This window comes from Atractosteus spatula, chromosome 25 (assembly GCF_055471065.1).
Source record: "Atractosteus spatula isolate fAtrSpa1 chromosome 25, fAtrSpa1.hap1, whole genome shotgun sequence".
Classification (NCBI taxonomy): domain Eukaryota; kingdom Metazoa; phylum Chordata; class Actinopteri; order Semionotiformes; family Lepisosteidae; genus Atractosteus; species Atractosteus spatula.
The window spans coordinates 3,942,185-3,965,624 of NC_142730.1; the positions used below are offsets into that span (position 1 = coordinate 3,942,185).

General features: G+C 37.8%; 1 protein-coding gene across 4 annotated transcripts; it reads left to right on the forward strand.

Moving 5' to 3' along the window:
• Nucleotides 1–1,064: 1,064 nt before the first annotated feature.
• LOC148815102 (sialic acid-binding Ig-like lectin 14) lies at nt 1,065–17,380 on the forward strand. Of its 4 annotated transcripts, none has more exons than XM_088904987.1 (10): nt 1,065–1,264; nt 1,549–1,732; nt 2,309–2,674; nt 2,912–3,205; nt 11,398–11,664; nt 12,334–12,591; nt 13,203–13,326; nt 14,896–14,976; nt 15,796–15,868; nt 16,379–17,380. In XM_088904987.1, coding segments are annotated over exons 2-10 (1,518 nt in total). In that variant the 5' UTR covers nt 1,065–1,264; nt 1,549–1,731; the 3' UTR covers nt 16,433–17,380. The 4 variants fall into 4 exon arrangements, with proteins under 4 accessions (XP_088761113.1, XP_088761110.1, XP_088761112.1 ...); XM_088904984.1 differs by having other exon boundaries at nt 1,549–1,640; XM_088904986.1 differs by having other exon boundaries at nt 1,549–1,640; nt 13,233–13,326.
• Nucleotides 17,381–23,440: the final 6,060 nt, after the last annotated feature.

Below are 23,440 nucleotides of genomic sequence, written 5' to 3' on the forward strand. Positions count from 1 at the left end.
AAAAGTGCTTCTATTAAGTTTATTTTCCTTTCGACTGTATATAGGTACAGCAGAAAAAAATAAAAAAAAATTCTAATGTCTAGTTTTGGTTATGATAGCAAGCACATAGCTTTTTGTCCTCCTTAGTTATTGTTGAGAATTTACAAAGCTACTGCATGAAGAGTTTGGGGTTTTGACCATTTAATTTATTTCACTTCTAAACACTGGGCTGTCCAGTTCAAAGACAAAAATATCTCCTGTTGTGTTTTGCCCACTCTCCTCCCTTCTGGGCACTGCTACTCCTGATGCCATCCCCATGGCCCTGAGTACAGTATATCTGATATCCTGCCTCTTGTTGAGCTAGGAGGTGTTCTACAATTTCCTCTAATTCAATGGCTGCTTTTCTGTCATGCCCTCTACAGCTAGAGGGCACTCTTACTCTGTCCTGTCCCTACTTTCTTGTGCTTTGCTTGTCCTTCTGGTGTGTCTCTGTCTGGGGCTATATATTTCCTCTTCATGCTTTCCTCCTCACTCAACATCGACGTTCGGATGTCCTGAGACCCGCTTGGGATTGGATATGTTCCAAGTATCTATAAATCGATGATTTAATAGCTCTCCAGGATCAGGTTTGGGCCATCCCAAACTATGACAAAATATACACATGAATCCAATTGTTCACAAGTCTGGATAGATTCATTGATTCATGTCTAAGAGTATAGTGAAGACATCATTACATTACTAATGTAGCAAAAATACATAACTACTCCTGCCCCCCCCACCAAACAGACTGCTGAATCATGCAGCCTGATGAGGACTTACTTTGGGTCCAGATGGTTTGTAATTTCTATTACACCAACTAGCATTGATCACACTCAACCTGGGCTTTATCAGTGTGTGCTATGACCATCCATCTTCTTCCTGGTTAACATCATGGTGATGCAGTTTTTAGATCATGTGCACAGAATGGAAAGAGTCAGCCTGAAAACTCACACAAAGTGTCAGTGTGTTCCAGCAGACTACAGACCCATCAGGGTTCATGACTGAGGACAACAGAAAGGAAGAATGGCTAAACGTATAAAGTAGATTCTACTTAAAAAAGCTACAAAAAAATGGGAAGTGGGAACGCTCTATCAAGAAAGTGAAAAAATTACAATTGCCAATGTAAGAAATGAAACAGAAAGGCTGATATTCAGTATATACTGTAGTATACACATACACCCAACTTGTAGAAATCTTCAGCCTCACATGAATCACAAAACCAGGGGCACAGCTGCTTTAGAAAAGGGTAAGTGCTCTATTTTCTTATTCCTTACTCTTTGACATGAATTTGTAAGCTTAATATTTCAGATGATTTATGTTGTGTGGTCAAATAAATAATTGGTATTTATTTAAATTTTGGTTTGAAAAATTTTTGTTTTTTTTCTTTTCTGAATTGGTAAATCAAGTAAATATCAGTAAGGACTGCAGGTTTCTCCTGTACAAATACTGTACATTTGAACATTTCCAACATACTGCATGTGAACTGTGATGAAAATTAATTAAAAAAGTACATTTTGTTTGTCTTCACAGTGGCTCCAGGGAGTCAGTTAGGCTCACAGCTGCAGGGATGGAACTGAAGTTATGGAAGGGACTATTGTTATGTCAGTGTTTTTGCCTAAAAGGTGCTTTTCTTGTATTTGGAATAGATAATGACTTTGGACTTTGACAATTCCACAAAACAGTGAGCCATATCCTTCAGAAGAAAATTTGAAGAGTATGTAGAAGTCACTGTTGGGGAGGGGATCATAATTCACTGCTTGAAATTGTAAAAGATCATGAAAAACTAATCATGCAACTAATTTACATTGAATGTAGGACAGATTTGAATTACTGACACGATGCTCCCTTTGAATCGGTGATCCCCAAGCATTTTAATTTTTTAAGTGTGTACTGTACGTGATCTGTATGAAGGAAATTAAAGATGGGGGCGGTGGTAATAACACATTTCAGTTTTTTTAAAAGCCATCTTTGATTTTTGTTTTCATTCTGTTTCTCTTTATTGTAGGAACATCAGTGTTTGCTTTCATTGACATACTATATAATGAATTGTTTTAGAAAAAAAAAATCCTCAGTATATGTTCCATTTTATCAAATATTTTTTTGTTAATTGCAGCATGTATTTTCCCATATTGCAACAGAGGAAATATTTTTCCTGAAAAAAAAAATCTTCACATGCACAAGATAACAAGAATGTTTCTGAGGCTAGATATAAACATTAAAATTAATGTTCTTGAAGAAAAGCATAAAAATGAAAATAGAGGATAATTCAAGAATTATGGTCTTTTTGCAGTGATACATGTTAGCAGCACCTTCAAAGAATGGACTGCAGAGACACCATTCCAATTATCTGCACTGCATGGTTCTTGTGTTGTGATACCCTGCAAGTTTAACTATCCAGGATCAGAGAGAAGTGTTTCTCAGATGACTGGCATCTGGCTCACAGAATCCTATGAATATATTTATCACCCAAGCGGTTCTGTAATAGATAGATTTAGAGGACGTACAGCACTAGTTGGAGATTTGGGACAGAAAAACTGTTCTCTGAAGCTTGATCCAGTGAAACAAAAAGACGGTGGTCATTATTTCTTCCGGATCGAAATACATGGATTGGATAAATATTCCTACGTCAAAAATAAAACATCCGTTTTTGTGAAAGGTAAGCTTGCACGAACTTTGTTGCCACACATGTTAGTCACTTTTAGATGTTCAATGTGAAGAAAAAGGTGGAATTACGAGATAATTAAGGGGGAAGGGGAATTACATTTGTATTATTAAAAAAAAAACTGGCCTTGCGAACATGAACATTTTTATACTACTGTTTTTGTGTAGAAATGTAAATTGAAAAATACAAACATAATTTCTTCCAAGTAATGTGCTTTATCTTTTTCTGCAGAGACAGCAGATCCTCCTTCTATATCTGTAAAAAGGGAAGCCACTGCAGGTATTGATCTCTCTGCTTCCTGCTCAGTGTATCACACCTGTCCTGTTCACCCTCCTACAATCACCTGGAACCACAACAGCATGATGCCCACTGTTTACTCAGAACCAATGGGAAATGGACAGTGGAATTTGACATCAGTGCTGACCTTTAAACCCCAAGCCAGTGACCACAGGAAAACTCTGACCTGCCGGTCTGAATACAGGGGAAGAAAGACAGCAGAGAACTCTATCATCTTGAACGTGACCTGTAAGTCATTTTATCAAATTTACAGATGCAGCCATTCAAAATGCGTGCGTTATTTTGCGGCATACCCCGGTGGGCGTGGCGCGGCATCTCGCAGTGTCACGCAGTGTGACGTGTTAATCGCGCGTCATTTGACGCTCTGCCGGAAACTATCCGGCGTCACCTTGTAAAACCGCCAGGGGGAGCTTAACCTCTCATGTACAGCATTTGAGCCTTTAATTTTGAACAGTGTATTACAGCATGTTAATCTTCAGTCATTAAAATGTTGGTATATTTTATGAAAGCAAGATTGCTCAGTTGGACAAAAGTACACAACCTACCTTTATCAGAAATATTTATGCATCAAAGCCTTTACCGGAGATATTACTAATAGTATTAATAATGGATGACTTTGGACAAGCTGTATACTCAAAGTATAATTTCTTTAGCACATTTGTACAAGCACTTGGAATCTGTCCAAGCCATACTTTGTCAGGCATTTTGTTTTACTTCAACGGGCATAAAAACTTCCTTGCTTTTAACAGGGCGTTTCATAATTTCTAACTACGAAAATGATTTAAAATGCGACACCTATCATTCAACTAGAGCTTAAAATATCACAAGGAAAAATACACACCGGTATTCCATTTCTCCCTAAACATTGTAAGCTTCGAAGTCTTTAACTAACGTGATACCGGAGTCAACAAGCATACTTTTAGAATTTGATTAAAAGGGAATATAATATGGAATCGCGTATCTCAAGAATTTAATAACGGTATGATTATATCCATGTACTGCGGCAGGGCTGTGTAGGGCTGTTTCGCCTGCCTGCTCATGCGAGCTGACTGTAGCCGACTGGTCTAGGTGCGTGCCTGCCAACGGGCAGGGTGTGTGCTCGAATCCAGCTGGTGCTGAACCTTCCAGTTTTATTTATTTATTTTTTAATCGCGTAACATATTACCGTATGCAAACTGTACTGTATACAGTATGTATATGTATATTTAATGTCTTAATTGTGCCCGTTTAATTGAATTTTAAAAAATTATTTAACACGAACATTAAGCTGTTTACATCTTCCGCCTGAGAACAGTCACCCGTTGCTACCCAACGCAGAATGGTGATTGGCTGACACCATCTGACACCCCTCTGATTGGAGAAAAAAGACGTGCTAGTTTGCTATACATACTGTAACAGGAAGAGGATTTCTTTCTATTCAAAACGTGTACTTTAAAAGTTTAAGAAGTAAAAACCTTACAGCGTACACAGATTTCTAAACTGATCAGGATCGTTATCTTTGTCTTATGCATAACAATATTCACCGCTCTGTGCAGCAAATTAATAATAAACTTTATTTTATATAGCGTTTTAAACGAATAAGTAATTAGATTGCTCATAAACCTAATCACTTGCTTTTTCTTTTTATTTAGGCTCAGATTTCAACTATAGATCGTATTATTAATACCCTTGGTGATACCCCTTGGTGTTTCTCTCGCTCTCTCTCGGGTCACCTGATCATTAGCTCGAAAGATTTGAGTGCTTTGTGTATATTCTAATGGTAGTGGGGGCAGGGTGTGTGGGAACAGGTTTGGTTGAAATTGCATTGGAGATCTATGTTCTTCACACCTGAAACATTTTCTCTGAAAGCATTTTCTTCGCTGTTTAACCGATCTTGTTACAGCATGTTACAGTTTACTATTATTAACCATATTAATTTTAAGTGCTTAATGTAAAATCTTGTAAAAATATATTTTCATTGTTCAAATATACATTAAGTCTGACTATCATATAATAAGTTAAATACAAAACTAAAGAAAAAATAGGGTTAAATATAATTCAAAATATTTTGCTAACAATGTTAACTGTTTATGAATAATAAAATGTATTAGCTAAGGCGTAGGATGGCACAGTTGTTAGTATGTTTTTTGTTTTGTTTCTTTTTCATAAATACAACAGTAGTACCTGATGTCTCAGTGGCTTTCAAAATTAAATTATGCATGCAAACCTGTGAACTAGAAAGATAACTAAGATATCCATCCATTTATAATGGTGGCAAAGTGGTTAGCATTGCTATCTTGCAGCACTGGGGTCCTAGGTTCAATTCCTGCCATCCTGTGTGTGTGGGGTTTACATGTTCTCTCTGGGTTACATGGTTTTTCTCCATATGTGTGATATGACTCCCTCTCGCACTCCAAAACATACTGGTAAGTTAATTAGTTTATGGGAAACCTGGCCCTGGTCTGTGTGTGTTTGTGTCTGTCTGTCCTGTGATGGACTGGCGCTATGTCCAGGGTGTATTCTGCCTTGTGTCCGTTGCTTACTGGGATAGGCTCCAAATCCTCTGTACTGGATAAAGAGATTAGAAATGGAAGTAAAGGCACTGTGTGGATGGAACTATACACAGTGTTAGAAACCCACTATGAAATGGCAGCATCTCACTGAGAATAAAATATTTTTTACTGCTGGCTTAAGGAAACAGCCTTTCCACCTCTCTTGCACATCAGTATCCATACCTAGTTATTTAAACAAATTGCCTCTAATTATAAACATCTTAATATGCTGGCTCTGTGGATCCGCATCAGCTATGTTTGCCCATTCCTTCAATTCATGTGCATCCAACACACAGTTCAATGCCAGCAACTACACATAATCTAAAATACAATCCTTATTTCAGTATCTATGTAAACATATAGTCTGTTAACTTCATCATCTTCATCAAAAGTATGCCTAACCCCATTAGGAAGTGTTCTTGTTATAAGTGTATTCCTCAGCTTTCCCCAAACTATCTTCTTCTTGCCAACATCTCTAGTCTTTTATCCTGCAATAACTCAGCCAACACTTAAATCTCCAAAAGCTGCTTGTGTTAATTTCTTTAAATCACAAATATCATGTGTAAATACTGGCCATGTAATACTCTGCATTGTGGAATAATAGTTTATTTTAAAGGGAACTAGAGAAACTAAGAACTAGAGAAATCAAGAAAGGCTTTTTTTCTAGAATTAATAAATGCACATCCTGTTCACTGGGGAAATTAAATCCACACTGAGCAATCTTCAATATGTTCAGAATATGACAGCAAGAATCCTATCAGGGATGCATTACACCTGTTTTCAAGTCCTTGCACTGGTTACCTATCAGATTTCGAGTCAACTTCAAAATCCTTATCCTCCTTATATACTGTCCTACAACTGGTATTATTGTTCTCCGAATTATTGTACTTGACATGACTTCATTCAGCCTTTCCTGAACGTCTATGACAGGCAGAGTGAGTGCTGTTTCTGGTGCGATCTTTTACAGCTGACATTTCACTGTTTTAAACGAACAAGAAATTAGATTGCTCATAAATCACTTATTCTATATAAACACAGCGTAATTGCCCTCCGAAAATCTTCTTTTTCTTGTTCGTTTTAGAGACCTTGATCGAAACTGATTTTAGATGTCAGAAAGAATTTATTTTCTCTGTATTTCCTACATTGCTTTGTCAAGATTTTAACTTTATATCTAACTTTATATCTAGGCTCAGATTTCAACTATAAATCGTACAGTAATTAATAGCAGTAAATACTGATGTTTATACATAAAAAAGTCATGCCTTGGAGTCATGCAAAAAGTCATGCCTCAAGAGCACAGCAAAGAGTGTATTAAAAGACACTTGTATTTATCAACGCTTTCTTTTCCGTATACCAGATTTTATGGAACCACTTCAGAGGGGTGTCAGCCAGTCAGATTCCAGGATTCGGCACTTTAAAGGAAAAATACACACCGGTATTCCATTTCTCCCTAACGATTTTAAGCATCGAAGTATTTAACTAGCATGTGAAATAGCGTGTGAAAAAGTGGTAGTTTTAAGCTTTTCTGCTAATATAATATGGAATCGATATTGATTTAAATCGTGTTCTGATTTAAATCGCAAACGCGTGTTTAATTATATGTGTTTTTTAATCATAATCAGGCTAATGCAACATAAATTGATACAGTATCTTTGTCTTCTAAGCATCTTAATAAACTTTCAGCATAGCTTTCTACCCGTCAAGATTTATATTTCTTGGGATTTTGGGATCAAACGTGGAAGGATTAGATTATAATCGTTTTTATTTGTCAAATACGTGATTGTATTTCTGAATGTTATGTGACACCTACAGTAGTTCACTGCTTTAAATACATCGAATTAAGAAAGTTATGTGTAGCACTTTAGATCTTTTTTCTGAACCAGGGAAAATCTGATCATGTTTCTCTATAACAATAATAAAAAAAACTTTATTTTACATATCGCCTTTAAAAGTGGCATCTCAAAGCAATACAGTAGATCGAAAAACAGTTAAAAGGGACCAGATTAAATACCAGACAATCGCAAACGCATTTTCAATAAAATTATTTTATTCATTCAGCAGTTTGTGAGAGGAACATCCAGCAGGGAGAGACACACACACCGGTTTTCATTGACAAAATTGGTTTTTTTCAATTCCTTTTGTCTAACAGGAATGTTTTGTTTGTGGACAAACTGTTAGACAAGAGGAAAAGACCGCCTCCTCCTACGAAGCATTAATCGCGTATCTAAGGAAAATTGCAGTATACCTTTGTTCATGCACATCATTATACAGTACAGTATCTCAATTTGTATTTCGATAAAAAAAATCGTTTGCCCAGCCACTACTGTTGTTATTGTTTTTATCCTGTAAAGCGTTTTCTTTTTCTGCGTTTTCCATTTCCTTTTTCTGATCACTCGCTTTCTGGATACACATCTCACCTGTCCTGTTCTTTGTTTTCCTGGTTTGCTGATTATGCCTGCTGCGGTCCACTCCTACCCTCACACCTAAAGAATACTATTTTAAATTTCTTGGCGCAGTTCATTAACCCTTGTATGTGCTGTCCGCGCCCAAAATGCAATTAAAAAAAAGTAAAAAACCGCGCTCAAAATGCAATTTAGAGCTTAATAAGATACACTCCACAGGCAAAATTAAAGACAAAATTAAAGACGATTAAAATCTGTAATCTTTCCACTTGTACTGTGAGTCATCGGACAGTTTCTGCTTTGTGTAAGGATGGTGAGAAAGCTGTGTTCAATGTATTTAAGGGACTCAGAAGTAAAAGAAGATGCTTCATATTGCGTGACTAATTTTAAAAACCAAGTTATAAATGCAGACGCTCCCTCGGTGCCGCGCCGGGTGTAAATATCAAAGTATACATTCCCAACAAGAATTGTACCCATCTGTCATGCAAATAAAACACCTTGAATTGAATTGAGGGAGAGATGGGGGTAGTGGGACAGAGATACTGTAGACAGACTCAAGGCAAATAAGATACTTATGGGTACGCAGACATTCACGACAGCAACATACGAAACGTTTGCACGTACTGTATAGTTAAGTTATTACTTGGTTTTCAAAGTGCAACGAAATACAATATTGTTGTTGCTGCTGTTCTGGTTGTTTTTATCCCGTAAAGCGTTTTGAGAAGCCACCTTTAAAGGCGATATATACTGTAAAACCACTGATTCTTATGGAATGTGTTCCGCGGGAGATTCAAATTTTTATTTATTTATTTTTTAATCGCGTATCTTAGGAAATCTCAGTATAACTTTGTTCATGAACAGTGGCATGTTACATTATCATTCGTTTTTTTAACAAGGCTCGCCAGCTAATGTGAATCGAAACCTGTCTTGCTAGCTTTTAAAGTCGTGCATGTGTAAACTGTACTAGAGGGCATGCAAGTTACTCTGCCCCTTTCAGCGGCAGGGAGTCCCTCTGCTGCAACACACAGCAGACAGAACGGGAGACTATTGCCTTTCATATCTGACACCAGTGAAGTAAAAGGGGTGTCTAAAGGGGTGATTTTAGACCACATTTTAGTTACTTTATTTTGTTTACTTTTAACATTTCTGTAATTTACAGTAGATGTCACAATAGAAGCCCGAAGCCTATTATACTCAGTCTAGCCTTGGATCCTCTGAGTCCCTTGACTCAGTTATTGCATATTAATTTCTTGAGATACGCGATTCCATATTATATTCCCTTTTAATCAAATTCTAAAAGTATGCTTGTTGACTCCGGTATCGCGTTACTTAAAGACTTCGATGCTTAAAATGTTTAGGGAGAAATGGAATACTGGTGTGTATGTTTTCTTTAAAGTACCGAGACCAGCCATATACTGAACGTTTAAGTTCCAAAATTAATATCGTTTATGGACTTCACACGCGTTGCAGTATGCTCCTATTCTTTTTATGCTCAGGCACTAAAATCTCCCTTCTGCTTTGTGTAAGGATGGTATCAAGAGCAATCTTAAGTGGTGAGAAAGCTGTGTTCAATGTATTTAAGGGACTCAAAAGTAAAAGAAGATGCTTCATATTGCTTGACTAATTTTAAAAACCAAGTTATAAATGCAGACGCTCCCTCGGTGCGCTGCTCTGGTGCGCCGGCTGTTACACAGTGCCTGTCTGCCGTAAGCGTTACAATATACATACCCAACACTGCTTGTACCCATCTGTCATGCAAATAAAACACCTTGAATTGAATTGAATTGAGGGGAGAGGGGGGGAATACTAAAGCCAATACTGGCTCAATACCCTCAATGGGCTTTGACGTGCTAATGCGTTGGTTTAACAGTCCGGGTGTGGCAGGCTTCCAATGTCAACTCGACTCGATTGGAAGACAATGAACGTATTTTAGCCCTAAATGAATTAATAGCAAACATGGTTTACATAAAATACATTTTTCCAAGAAAGTTTATAATAATACGATCTATAGTTGAAATCTGAGCCTACTTTAAAAATAAAGGAAAAGCATTTTCAGAGAGTAATCATGCTGTGTTTATGTAGAAAAAGCGATTAGGTTTACGAGCAATCTAATTACCTATTCGCTTAAAACGCTATTAAAAATTTACTCTGTTGCACACACACACACAATAGAAGCAGGCACCGCTGTCAGAAGGGAAGATATGTTCAAAATATCGCAAATATCGATCATGTTGCGATATTTTGAAATATAAAAGTCAATTGATTGTCCATAATATCGCTATTCTATTTTTTCGAAGAAATGTTTCTTAAAAGAAAAGACCAGCACCAGCTGGATTCGAAAACACAACCTGTCAGCTGGTAGTCACGTCTACAAGACAGCTCACATGAACAGGCAGGCGAAACAGCCCTACACAGCCCTGTCGCAGCACACGAATACCATTATTAAATTCTTTAGATACGCGATTCCATATTATATTCCCTTTTAATCAAATTCTAAAAGTATGCTTGTTGACTCCGGTATCGCGTTAGTTAAAGACTTCGAAGCTTAAAATGTTTAGGGAGAAATGGAATACTGGTGTGTATTTTTTTCTTTAAAGTACCAAGACCAGCTATACACTGTATGTTTATGTTCCAAAATTAATATCGTTTATGACCTTCACACGCGTTACAGTATGCTCCTATTCTTTTTATGCTCAGCTACTAAGATTTCCCTTCAGTGGTAAAATTCAATACCTACAACGGGCACAGCAAAGACGTTTACTGTCTTTCTACGACAGACCAACGGACCACGAGTGCCCCTGTCGGTCAACCAATCACGTACTGCGGTGCCCCGCGTCATCTTGCGTCATACTGAGCGACGTCACCTGCGGTACGTGTCTGTAACGCGCACTTTGAATGGCTGCATCTGTACAGTCAAGTCCGGTGGTATAAAAACAGAACTGCATAGGTTTTAAACCTGTTGTAGAGCTCAAAGGGCAGTAAGACTTTAGTGAAGTATCAGTTTTCTTCTATTGCTTCAAAAGAATAGATGCGCATTTGGATAAATGACATGAAAGGAGGAAATAAAATAAAAAAAAACAATTAGAATTGGGGATAATCTCTGAATACCACCGTATTATAAGTGCGAAGCTAAATTTGTTTTGTGATTTACAGATCTTGTGGTTTAAAGGGGGTACTTCATCATAAAAATAAATGCCTAACACTCTAATTTTACTGGTATTTTTTTAAAAAGGTGGTGATATTTCTTCCTTGCAAAGCTGCCCATCACACATTTTAGACGACCGAGACTCAGAACTTAACTATGATGTTCTGACTCTAGGAGGAAGGAAAGCTTCGATCAGATGACAGTTGTTGGATTAGAAATTGTCATATAGTTTTTAAAGACTGGAATAAAATAGACATTGGATTTTGTTGCTTTCCAATAGAACCTAAAACAGAATATGGACTAATCATTCCATACCGTTTCTTTCTATATTCCTAAAACCAGATGCCCCAGTAAATGTGAGAATGGAATTTAACCAGCATGGGATAAAGGAGGGTGACTCCATCATTTTCCGGTGCTCCAGTGACAGTAATCCTCCTGCACACAGTTATCAGTGGTACAACGTCAAGGGGGTTCAGACAGTGAGACTGCTGTCAGAAAGAGACACCTTCACTGTAGATAATGTGACCAGACACAGCGGAGCCTTCTATTGCACAGCACAGAACAGACTGGGACAGAGCAACTCCACTGCCGTTCAGAGCAATGTAGAGTGTGAGTAAAAGGTGGCCTTTTGGGTAGCCTGTTGGTTTTTTTTTTGCTATGACCAACTGTTGTCCTTTTATACTAAATCATGTACAGTACCATTGGTTTCTTAGATCTGAAAAACCAGTTATAATGGAATACATAAAGTGAAATCAGGTCACGAACTCTGACAGTTAGCTAATGTTGGTGTGTGAAATCAGTTTTAAAAGTACAGTGAGAGTACAGGTGGTCATTCACTTCTGGTGAATATGACGTTTAACATCAGAAAGCAGCTTTTGATATGAAAATGGCTTTTTAGTAGCCATTGTCTGATATACTGTACATCACATCCCCAAATTTAGATTCCTCTCTATGGGGGACTAGGTTTTTTTTTATGCCCACCAGAGGTGGAATTTCTTTCCTCAAGAATATTAGAGTCCGTCTGGGTTTTTTAGATCCTAGCCTAAAATGCAGACATTTCCTCATTTCTTAATGTTTATAACTAATATTTTGTTTTCCTATTCTTTCTATTTTTTATATTTTCTTTTTTACTTTTGTATGTTTTTATTGGTTTTTTTTTTCCATTTGAAGCACGTCAAGTGCTTTCAGGTACATTTAGGAAAAGCATGACACCTGTATAAAATATGTACTGTACAGTATAGAATTCTTCTCATATGAGTTGCATCATGTCGTTTTTAGATGCACCAGAGATTAAAGGATCCTCCTGTAATCTAGGCAACAGCTGGATAATCTGTCAGTGCATTGTGGACTCTAACCCGCCTGCTGAGATTAAGTGGCTCTTTCCTGATGGGACCCTGCTGAACAGGAGCTCAGAAAGACAGGACTCAGTGACAGTAGACACCCTGCAGGGAGCTGTGGGCTTCATACAGTCAATTTCCTGCTATGCCAGAAACACACATGGCAATTCCACAGTGGAACTGTATGTGCCCAGTGCTGGTACGTTGTTTCCTACTCATAGCACATGAAAGTCACAAGCATTCACACACATGAATTGAATGTGAATAATGTTAGTCTATCAATGAACAGTCCCAAACCTGCCTACAGTATACAATATCCTGTGTTGGCCCATGGGAAGGGAAGTCCCTTAAAGTTGCTATTTAAGCTAGGGAATCCTGCTTTTAAAGTGAACATACAGTAAAAGGAATGACAAGCGTGTTTCACTTATTGCGAAGCCGAATCCTTACCTTACCACAAAGCACTACCAACACAATCTTTAAGAGGAATGTGATTTACCCTTTTTCGCTGTAATCAAATTCCCACCTGCTTTGTTATTCATATTTTTGACTACTGTCTACGTTAACTTGATCTTTAGCTTTCAAAGGCAGAAGGGGTTGAATCTGTCAAGGACCAGGGCCAGACTGACTTTGTGCATGCTACTGAGGAGAGATTGTAAATTATACAGTACTTATACTCGTATTTTCTAGATATTCCAGGAAAGGGTCAAAGGAGTTTCATTTTCTTAAAATGTTAACAAACTAGTTCATAGGTTGTAAGTCTAAATAAGAAAAATATCCAGCACCTTGTATATTGCTTACTTTTCATTACAGAAAACAAAAATGGAAGTCTGTTGTTTTCAGGTTCTGCATTGTCTGTTGCCCTTCCTGTTTCTATACTGGTGGTAGCAGTCATTGGAGCCATTGGAGGTTTCTTACTCAGACGGAACAGAAACAGGTAATCGGTCATTTTGTTTGGTCCCAAACTGAGATATACAGTAGATAGTGCATTCTTTTTATGACCTGTGTTTGCTGTTTAGTGCAAGCTAGTCGGTAACTTATAAAGAGTTTTATTAGACTAGAGCAGCTGTCTTTAACTGTGGTCCTGGAGGGACTGTGTGTCTGCAAATTTTTTGTATCTCTTTAAAGCACCTGACAAGCTGGAAAAAAATATAAAATGGTCCACTTAAACAAATAGCAAACATATTTAGGTCATTGATAGCTGAGCTGGAATATAAAGGTGCAGGCACACTGTCATGGAAAAGACCATGAACATTTCCAGAGTTTCTGATTCACCAGTGTCACAAAAAGTACAATATTACATTGTGTGAAATAATGGTCAATCAGCCATCTGGTAATGTACCTCCAGTAATGCAAACTAGGTAAACTGTCTTAAAGAGAGACCAGCACTGTGTCAAAAGAACCCTAAGGTTAACAGAATTGGAAAAAAACATGTTTTTGTTATGCTAGTGAAAAATGTCCCTTGAACCTTCGTTTTTGAAAGGATGTTACATGTTTCTTTCCTGCTTTTTGAAAGGCTGTTCCCTGGTTATTGGTTTTTAGTCTTTTTTAAAAATAAATTTATGCAAATTATTTCTGCTACTCCCATTCTTGAAGTAGGCATTTGTGTGTCTTGCCTCACAGCTATAAACCCTGTGAGTGCACGTGAGGGATAATGAGGAAATACAGGCAGATACCCTTACCTGCAACAGTATACCATATGTCTGCAATTGCCTGGAAGACTGTGGCAGCCAGTCTTGCTAAGACCAGCAATCAGCCAATTGTGTTTCTCCGATTATGGTATTCTGTTTATAGTCAACTAATGGCATGACCCAGGCTTGAACCCATAATGTAAGAGCTCAAAATGCACTTGGGCAAGCTTATGTATTGATTGAGCCACTAATATGGTTCCTATGGTTTCATCCATTGATCACCCATCTTCATAATTCCCTGTATTTCACAGAAGATTCCTTTAGAGAAGGAATGAAATAATTTAAGATGGGTTATGATACATCTTACAATGTTTCCTGTGCCATTAGACACCCACTGGACGGAAGTTAAGGAAATTAAAGTGATGTGAGGATAGCTTTTGTGGAGACGTGAAAGTGAAATAAAGACAGTAAAATGATGTTTGTTTGGAAACACATGGGCCTCTGGCCAAATAATTATTCCTTCTACACTCTACTGAAATTTTTTCAAACCAGTGGAACTAGTTCTGATAAGAACAGCACCATTCTTCTCAGTTTTTCAATAGGAGACAGCATTTCACTTAGGCCACTGAAGGTGATTAATTTAATTATTTTATATATTTTAGCAATGAAGGTGACCATAGTTGGTTAAAGCTAATGAAATTGAATCAGATTTAGCTCTTTAAACATTGATAGGTCAATGGTGAACTACAGTATAAGGCTGGATGGAATGTGATTGTTCATATCCTGGGTTGACCACTCCATCTATTAAAAAAGTGATTCACTCAAAATTTACATTCACAGAATGCTGTTGATGTTTGTTTTTTATTTGTTAACAGGAGAACATGTGACAAGCCTGCACCCAGTGGAAAAAGCCTAAGTCATGAGATGCACGATCCTTCCTACATAATAAGCAGAAGGTAGTATCTGTAGAAGAAATGTTCCGTGCATACATGTTTAATGAGCCACATTTTTGCTTTTTATCATTATCAACAGTAGCAGCAGGAAAACATCTTCTGTATCAGTGCATGTATAACACATAACAACATGTAACATTTATAACACATCACAAAACATATTGCACTCAAGTCGGTTGTAAGAGTCAAAATTATGTTTAGCCTTTACATTTGCATTGACAGCTTTAATGGATAGTGGGACAAAGGAATGTTTGTATCTGACTTGCATTTGGGAACCCTAAAACATTTGCCAGAAGGAAGAAGTTGATATTCAGAATTGAGGATGTGGGAAGGATCTTATATTAATTTTCCTGTCAGTTATGTCACATATTTTTTTTCCTCTTGCTTGCATTAATTTATTTTGTGTTTCTAACTTTGTCTTGCCTGTAGTTTCAGATTGCCACATATTTTTTCTAAAGATAACTCTAAACATGATTTGATCATCTGCCTTTTGGTGCATCAACCCTTCCTCTCGTCCCACTGTATGGTTTGCTCCACTGTGTCTGGTCACATTGTTTACAGTGAAGGTGTCTCCGTCTGACTGCAGTCTCACTGTCAGAACCCCCTTGATATTGTACAGTACCACTGACAACTGTGTGCAGGAGAATTACTGTCATTGTAGCACCATAATGGAGTCACCCTCCTTTAGTCCATGCTGCTTGAACTCCGTTCTTACATTTATTGGTGCAACTGTTTTCAGGAATATAGAAAATTGTGGATGCGTGATGTAATTCCACTGAACAATATGATGTAAGACTTATTTTTTTATATTTCTTATGGAAGGAAAATAGAAGATCTTCACATCCCGCACTATTCAGACTATGAAGTCAATCAACATGTGTATGGAAACATAGAGGTATAGTGCGTGAACTATTTATAAATTAAAAATATTAGACAAAAATACATTTACCGTCAAGTACCACCAGAAAATTGATTTTTCTCTGTTGTACTTGATGGGTAGTGTCCAATTTACCTGAGGGGGAGGCACAGTCCTATTATATTTGAGAAAGCAGAATTTTCTTTGTACTACCTTTGTAAGGTTCCACAGACCTTTAGTATGATTAAATATTTCACTACCTAAGTGCATCTGAAGTAAAGAAAAGATCTACAGTAAATAAGTTTTTTTTCATTTATACAGAATTTAAAATACATGTAAAAATAAATAAAAAATACATGGAACTAAAATGTCTTGAATACTTTAATCATGTCATAAATGATTGCTTTTATAAACACCCAGTGAGACACTGTTTAAATTGTGAGCATGTGAAGAGTCAATAGATTTCTTAAGGTGAAGGGAATTTACGTTGCAGTACCCTGCATCAATGACATGCTGTTTTGTTTTTGTCTTTTGGGAATTTCACTACAGGTGGATGAAGAATATGAGAATATAATGGAAGAAGAGATTTATGCAAATATGTAGATAACCGAGTACAACAGTGGAGCAGGACCGAGAATGGAAACATCTACATCACACACACTCCCGACTTCCGTGGCTGTGAGCGGGTCAAACAGCGGTATGTCTTCCCGACATCTGTGTACGAATACCTGGCTTTCCACGGGAAGTCACTCCCGTCATCTGTGACAAAATTTTGAACTTATTTTTTGCCCTGTGTGCGGTGTTTTTCTATTTTGGGTTTTTTTTTTGGTGTTTGGTTTCCTCACTTCCTGGTTTCTGTGTTCCCTGGTCTCCTGACCCCTGTTTCTCTGGACTCTTGGTTCCTATCTGTTGTGAATCTTTCTTGTGTGGTTTGTTGCCCTGGTCTCCCAGGTTTATTTTCTGTTGTGTGTACTTTTGTACGGGTTTTTTGTCTCGCTCCCCTGGAGCCCTGCCTGGCCCCCCCTTCCTCTACTCAATAAAGGTTTTTACCCTGGAGGAATGGGGTAGCTCTCAGCCCTGCAATTGGAACTCAGCTTGACAATTGGTGTTTCATAGCAGCCACAGTATAATAGAAATCCACATGAAAATGAACAAATGAACTCTGTAATCACACCATAGCCTGCACTGGATTATTTGTGCAGAATGCACCTGAATGTAAAAGAAAAATAAAAGTATGAATTAAAGTAAAAGTCGGACTACAGAAAGGTTTAGGCCTTGCATTCATTTTAGTCATTTCAATTTTAGTTGCATATGTAATCTGAGAATCACACCCAGCCTTACTTTGGAAGACCTGAGGGAAATGATTTTAACAGTATTAATAAGAATTCAGCTCCAAACACCTTCGACTTCGTATGAAGTAGTTTCTTTTGTTTAATGTATTTTCAGTTGATTTCCTCTTCATTTTAATTTCTCCCACTGTTTCTGTCGTTGAACCCAAAGATGTCTCTTGACTTTATCAGCACATTTCCAGCTTTGTAATATTCTGGCAAATTTCCTCACAATAATTTTACTAGTATAAAGATTCATTTCTTTCAATTACATTTTGTATGTCATTTTATTTCTAACATAACCTGAGAAACCCTTAAGCAATATTACACATGGACTGATTTTCATAGAACAACACTTTTCAGCAGCATAGTTAACATACATGTCTCACTATGTTAACGTTGTGTCCATGGGTGACAAACAGGAGCATTTCCAAGAAACAAGATTACTGACCAATGTTAACTTCCACATCATTTATCTTATTATGTGACACATGCAAGACTGGGCACAGAGTAAGTGTGCAGATTCCCCAAGATAACACTCAAGCCTCTTGCCTGCCACTGCAGTAGAATGCATTGAAATTGACGAAGTACACCGGTCTTTACTGGTAGATGGTCTGGCTGACAGAACGTGCAAAGAAAATAGCTGCAATTACCAGCTATTGGAACAATAGGTGTAAAATTAAACCCTCACCTTTGCCTTTCATTGTTCACAAATACCAGATGCACTCTCACACAGCTCTAAACACAAAGACATGCACTCCATGCCTGCCTCTGGAACAAAAGGTTCAACAAGATGCTTCAATATTCAATTTCTGAACATTTGACTGTGGTGATTTGAAACCACATCTATGGCACAAGAAAAAGACCAGGTGAAAAGCAACATGCCAGCCTGCACTACACTAATAAAAGAAGAATCCATATACTAAAATCAAACCCCTTAAAAAAAACAAATTAATAAATATTGCAATATAAATGTTGCAATTAGGTAATATTGCAGTTAAATGGATACATACAACTATATGGCTTGTTAGACAGTAAAAAATAATTTGCTACCCTGATTTCTAATGTAGATTCATTCTTCTATCCAGTGTTCATGTGAGATTAGAGGTTAGTGAAATTTGGGATTACAGATTATGGCAGGAGTTACAGTCATGTCTCCAAAGCCTACCTCTCCACAAGGTGCGTATTGTTAAGACATCTAGCATTTTTTTTACTTTCAAAAGTGCTCATGATTTTTTCTATCCACTTCCACATATTAGGATAAGGAATTTGTGTCATAAAAGAGATCTGCATACAGCTTTACGGAATGTGCACTGTCATCATGCATGAGTAATATTCTCACGTAACGTACTGCAAGATCACAGGCAACTGCAAGGTACCACTCATGAAATGTTGCACCTCAGAGGACAACGGGATTTCTGTGCGTGCTTTGAGATTCTGCACTCTTGATTAGAGACTCTCGCTAGATAAGCTTGGAATGAGTCCACATAAGAATTTTAAGTCCCATTTCTAAAATGCAGCTGCACAATAGCGTGGTAGTTAATGCTGATGCCTAAGAAGCTTGTGGTCCAGATTATGATTTTACATCTGAAGGCATGAACATTATATTCACCGTGTAGTTTGTGCTCCAGGTTCCTCCCACCACCCAAAACCACACTGAGATTCTCTTCCAAACATCCTTTTTCTCTAGCCCTGCGATGCACTGACTTCCTTTCCAGGATAGCTGGTGTGTGGTGAGCGTAGTGGTGCACTATGGCTGCCATCGCATCACCCAGGTGGGGGCTGCACATTCCCCTTACCTGTGAAGCACTTTGAGTGGATTGTCAAGAAAAGGACTATATACAGTGTAAGTGTAAGGAATTATAATTTATTATTAATCAGGATCACAGGGGAGCCAGAGCCTATCCCAGCAAGCAACTGTCACGCACTCTGCAGCCAGAGGGCGCTCCTTCTCTGTCCTGTCCCTAGTTTCTTGTGCTTTGCTCTCCTTCCGGTGTCTCTCTCTCTGGGGCTATATATTTCCGGGTCACTTATTCTGCTTCGCTCAGCATTGACGGTCGGATGTCCTGAGACCCGCCTAGCACCAGGTTGCCGCTCCGTCCAAGGCCTGAGGGCACAGGTTTCTATACGGCACTCCCAGAACTCTTTGCACTGCTGAGCCCTGACTAACTCCCCAATTCAGGGTCTTTTTCGCTCTCCAGCCTCTCCACGGTTTGTCCTTTCCGACATCTGTGACAGCAACAGGGCCAAGGCAGGATACCGTGTGGGTCACCAGTCCATCACTGGGCACACACTCACACCTAGGGTCAATTTTTCTCTTAACCAGTTAACATAAGATATCAATCTCTGGACTATGGGAGGAAACACACGTGAACACAGATAAGGCATTAATTTCTCCATTCCTTTACAAACAATCATTTAGAAAGTAATATAGAAAGTGTAACTACAGTAAATGAAACAGGACTGATCACATATTTCAGCTTGCAAACTAAAGTATGCAATAACTTGTACACTGCATAGGAATGGAATGTAATTTCTTGCACTGATTGCTCCAAGCTTGAAAAAGGGCACAGAGTACAAATGTTCTTTGTTCGTATTGAGGTATTTAGTTAGTATTGATATTAAATTAGGCTGTTTTTGGTTTTATCACCTAGTGTTGTTGGCATCTCAATTTGCAGGAATTACTTGAGATACATTGAGTTTTTTTTTAGTTTTGGGGGGATTATGATGCATACTGTATTTCATTGGTTAATTTTATTTAAAAATGTTATTATAGTAACTCACCTACAATACATACCTAAATAATTAAAAAGACAGAACAGCCGTGTAAATATGTCCTAATCAAAACTGGTTAAGCTACTTACAAGAATTATATAGTAGATTGGAGGTTTTGCCTTGCATTAGTCTATTTTTGCCACATAGACCTGCTGTAAGAAAATTTGGGGCAAAATTGTTGAAAGGGTTTAATATGGGCTGGGAAATCCACACGTTTTTTTACCCTGTGTGATTCTCTGGCCTTCCAGCCCATCTTGAGCTGTAATTTTCCCCTTTTGTTTTGTAATTGATAGAAGTAAATTAAGGTGGTCCCAGGAGGCAAATTGAATACAGGTACTGCTTGCTGGGCACAGGTGCTGTCAGTTAAGACTCTGCTTAGAGTATATTAGAGTAAAGGAGTTTATTGCCAAATGTACAGTACATGTACTAGAGTACATTGGAATTCTTATTCACACCATTCTCTCAAGACGTGCACAGTACTGCAGATGACAGACAACACCACACAATGTAGACAGTATATTACAAAACAGTACATAATAATTAAAAATAAATTATTTTTTAAATAGTTAAGGAGGTAAAATAAGGAGTGGCAAAGAACATTGAGGGATTTTATCATTTCACAGATTTTCACTTCCACAATACAAACTTAATGGATGTCTTGGTATATGCTGAATCTAATTGAATAACTCGTCTTTATTATACATTTCTTAATTATTCATTTTTACTAAGCTTTTGCTTATGACTTACACTTGTTATTTCTTGAACACTACATTGAATATTGAATGAATACTGCATAATGTTTAGAAACATTGACGTTTTTAAGTAAATTGCAAGGCACAGAAGGTGTGAGCTATTGCCTTTGAGAAACAGAAACAAAATGAATATGACTGGAATGTATTTACCCTCCCTTGGGAGAGGTTGGAGAAGGAATGCTTGTGGTGGCTCCCTTTCTTGATAGGCTTAACTCTTAACCAGTGGAGGCTGGCAATAAATTTGTTCACATCCATTTGTGCTACATACTGTATACTGTAGGTCATTTAATGCCAAAGGAAACAAAATGTACACTGTAGCATTTTGGAGCCGCCATTCCATTAAATATAAAGTTTTCATACTACTGTATATACTGTACCAGCCTAAATCCTAAATTGTTGACCAGTAGTTTGTCCAGTGGTCATCTTATATTTTGTGGTGGTTTTTCCAGAGTCATACATACGAGTAGGTTATTTGGTTTCTAGGAAAACTTATCCTGGTGTGAGTTGTTTGTCCGTGTGTTTAAAATAGGGATAAATAGGCTAGAAAACGGATGTATGCTATGAAAATGGATGAATGTTTATCCCCCCCAACAAGGAACAAGGAACCCACGCTGCACCTCTATAATTTCAATATTCATGTGAGCTTGAAAATCTTCATCTATTCTTGAAAGAGAAACAAGAACAATCTATGTCAAACTGGCTTGGTTACAATACCGAAAACAGAGATCTATAATCTTCTGACTAGGAGGTGATTAATTCTAAGTCTAATTCAAGAAGGTTGTTCCTTTACTGTACAAAACAATATTAGTGTAATTCAATCAACTAAGAGATTAAGCTTCTCATTTCTGTAAAGATCAAAAAGAATGTTGTACGGAGGCATGAGTTTATGACTTTATGATGAATTTATGTAGTTAATAAATTCAGTATTTCTAAGGTGAATTAGTTCAGTAAGGGATCATTGATAACTTTACTGTATTATATATTTTTTTAATGTGATAAAAGAGCGTAGGAAGGGCTACAAAAACAATTTGAACATTATAAAAAGGTGGTTTATTTCATTTTAATACATAGCAGTAAATTCATTAAATGTCCTACAGTGACATCAATAAATTGTTCAGCAAAAGCTCAAAGACAAAGCATCTGACTGAGGACAGGACAGGGCTTAAGAACCCGGCACTGATGAGGTACTGTGATTACCCATTAAGAGGGGGGCAGGTGGCATAGACAGCTGCATTACACTTATATAGTGCTTTTCTGGACACTCAAAGCGCTTTACAGGTAATGGGGACTCCCCTCCACCACCATTGTGCAGCCCCCACATAAAATAAGATAAGATAAGATGGCAGCCGTAGTGCGCCAGAATGCTAACCACACATCAGGTAGCAGTGGGAAGGAGAACAGAGTGATGAATCCAATTTAGAAATGGGGATTATTAGGAGGCCATGATTGGTAAGGACCAATGGGAAATTTGCTCAGGACGCCGGGGTAACACCCCTACTCTTTTCGAGAAACACCTTGGGATTTTTAATGACCACAGAGAGTCAGGACCTCGGTTTTACATCTCATCTGAAAGATGGCACCTTTTTACAGTATAGTGTCCCCGTCAATATACTGGGGCATTAGGATTAGGACCCACATGGACCGCAGGATGAGTGCCTCCTACTGGCCCCACTAACACTTCTTCCAGCAGCAACCTAAGGAGGTCTCCTGTATCCAGGTACTGGCCAGGCTCACACCTACTGAGCTTCAGTGGATTGCCAGTTGTGAGTTGCAGGGTGATATGGCTGTTGGCTGCTTGATCATGTTCTCAAGGCACTGTTTGGTGTTTGGCTCTGAGTGATAACTCAGCCAGTTGCTATGGAGATCAGGGGGCGTGAACTCAGGCTCATCTAGGTGTAACATAACTATTCTAAAAGGATGCTTCATCGACCATTAAATAATTAAAGAAAAGCTACAAGTCTGTGTCTGTGTGTGTCCTGTGATTGACTGGTATCTTGCTCAGGGTGTTATCCTGCCTTTTTTGCCCATTTTGTGCCAGGATAGGCTCCAGCACCCCTGCAATGGGATGAAGCATTAGAAAATGGATGGAAAAGCCACATGTAAACAATGGTAAAAGGCCACAGCAGACAGTCAATCAAGGTAATTTCAATGCAACTAGTAGACTTGGAGTCTTGTATGATGACAGATAAAAACAACTAAGACAGAAATGTGACATTAATTACATTTTATTCACAGTGCCAAGATCAATAGAACCAAAAAATGATGCCAAGCAGGAAGAACATGACTGAAGCCAAGTTTGTGTTAACACCCTTGAGAAAGACCTTGCTGTTTGTTTTTTTTTAAGTAGCTCTACAATACATCAGTGAAATGTTCTCTGGCTGGATGAAGTGCGTGAGCTTTTTTCCTAAGAGCATTTGTGAATAGAAAAATAATAATAGCTTGAGAACATCATACTTTATATCAGATAAGCCAGTCTAGTCCATTTGAGTCAAGATTTATGGTATGACCGTACAGTAACTGCATGGAGTGCATAATATTCCAGTTCAATCACAGCACAAATACCTAATGCCGGTGTCTGTTTTGTGTCCTACAACTTATTTTTTGAAAGATGACTTATTAGATACTCTTCGATATTTTTGTTTAAAAAGTGGCATCCAGTCACTGTCTAATTTAATAAAATAATTTAAATTCTAGTTCATCATTGACTTTTTCTACCTAAAATTACAACTCCATCTCAAGTGTTTTAACCTCTTCAT

Bases quoted from the DNA above. Each gene is read 5' to 3' on its own strand.
- LOC148815102 (XM_088904984.1), top strand. From the start codon at position 1,586: ATGGAACTGAAGTTATGGAAGGGACTATTGTTATGTCAGTGTTTTTGC. The intron at 2,675-2,911 runs GTAAGCTTGCAC...CTTTTTCTGCAG, and splicing joins AACATCCGTTTTTGTGAAAG to AGACAGCAGATCCTCCTTCT. The intron at 14,977-15,795 runs GTAGTATCTGTA...TTCTTATGGAAG, and splicing joins TCCTACATAATAAGCAGAAG to GAAAATAGAAGATCTTCACA.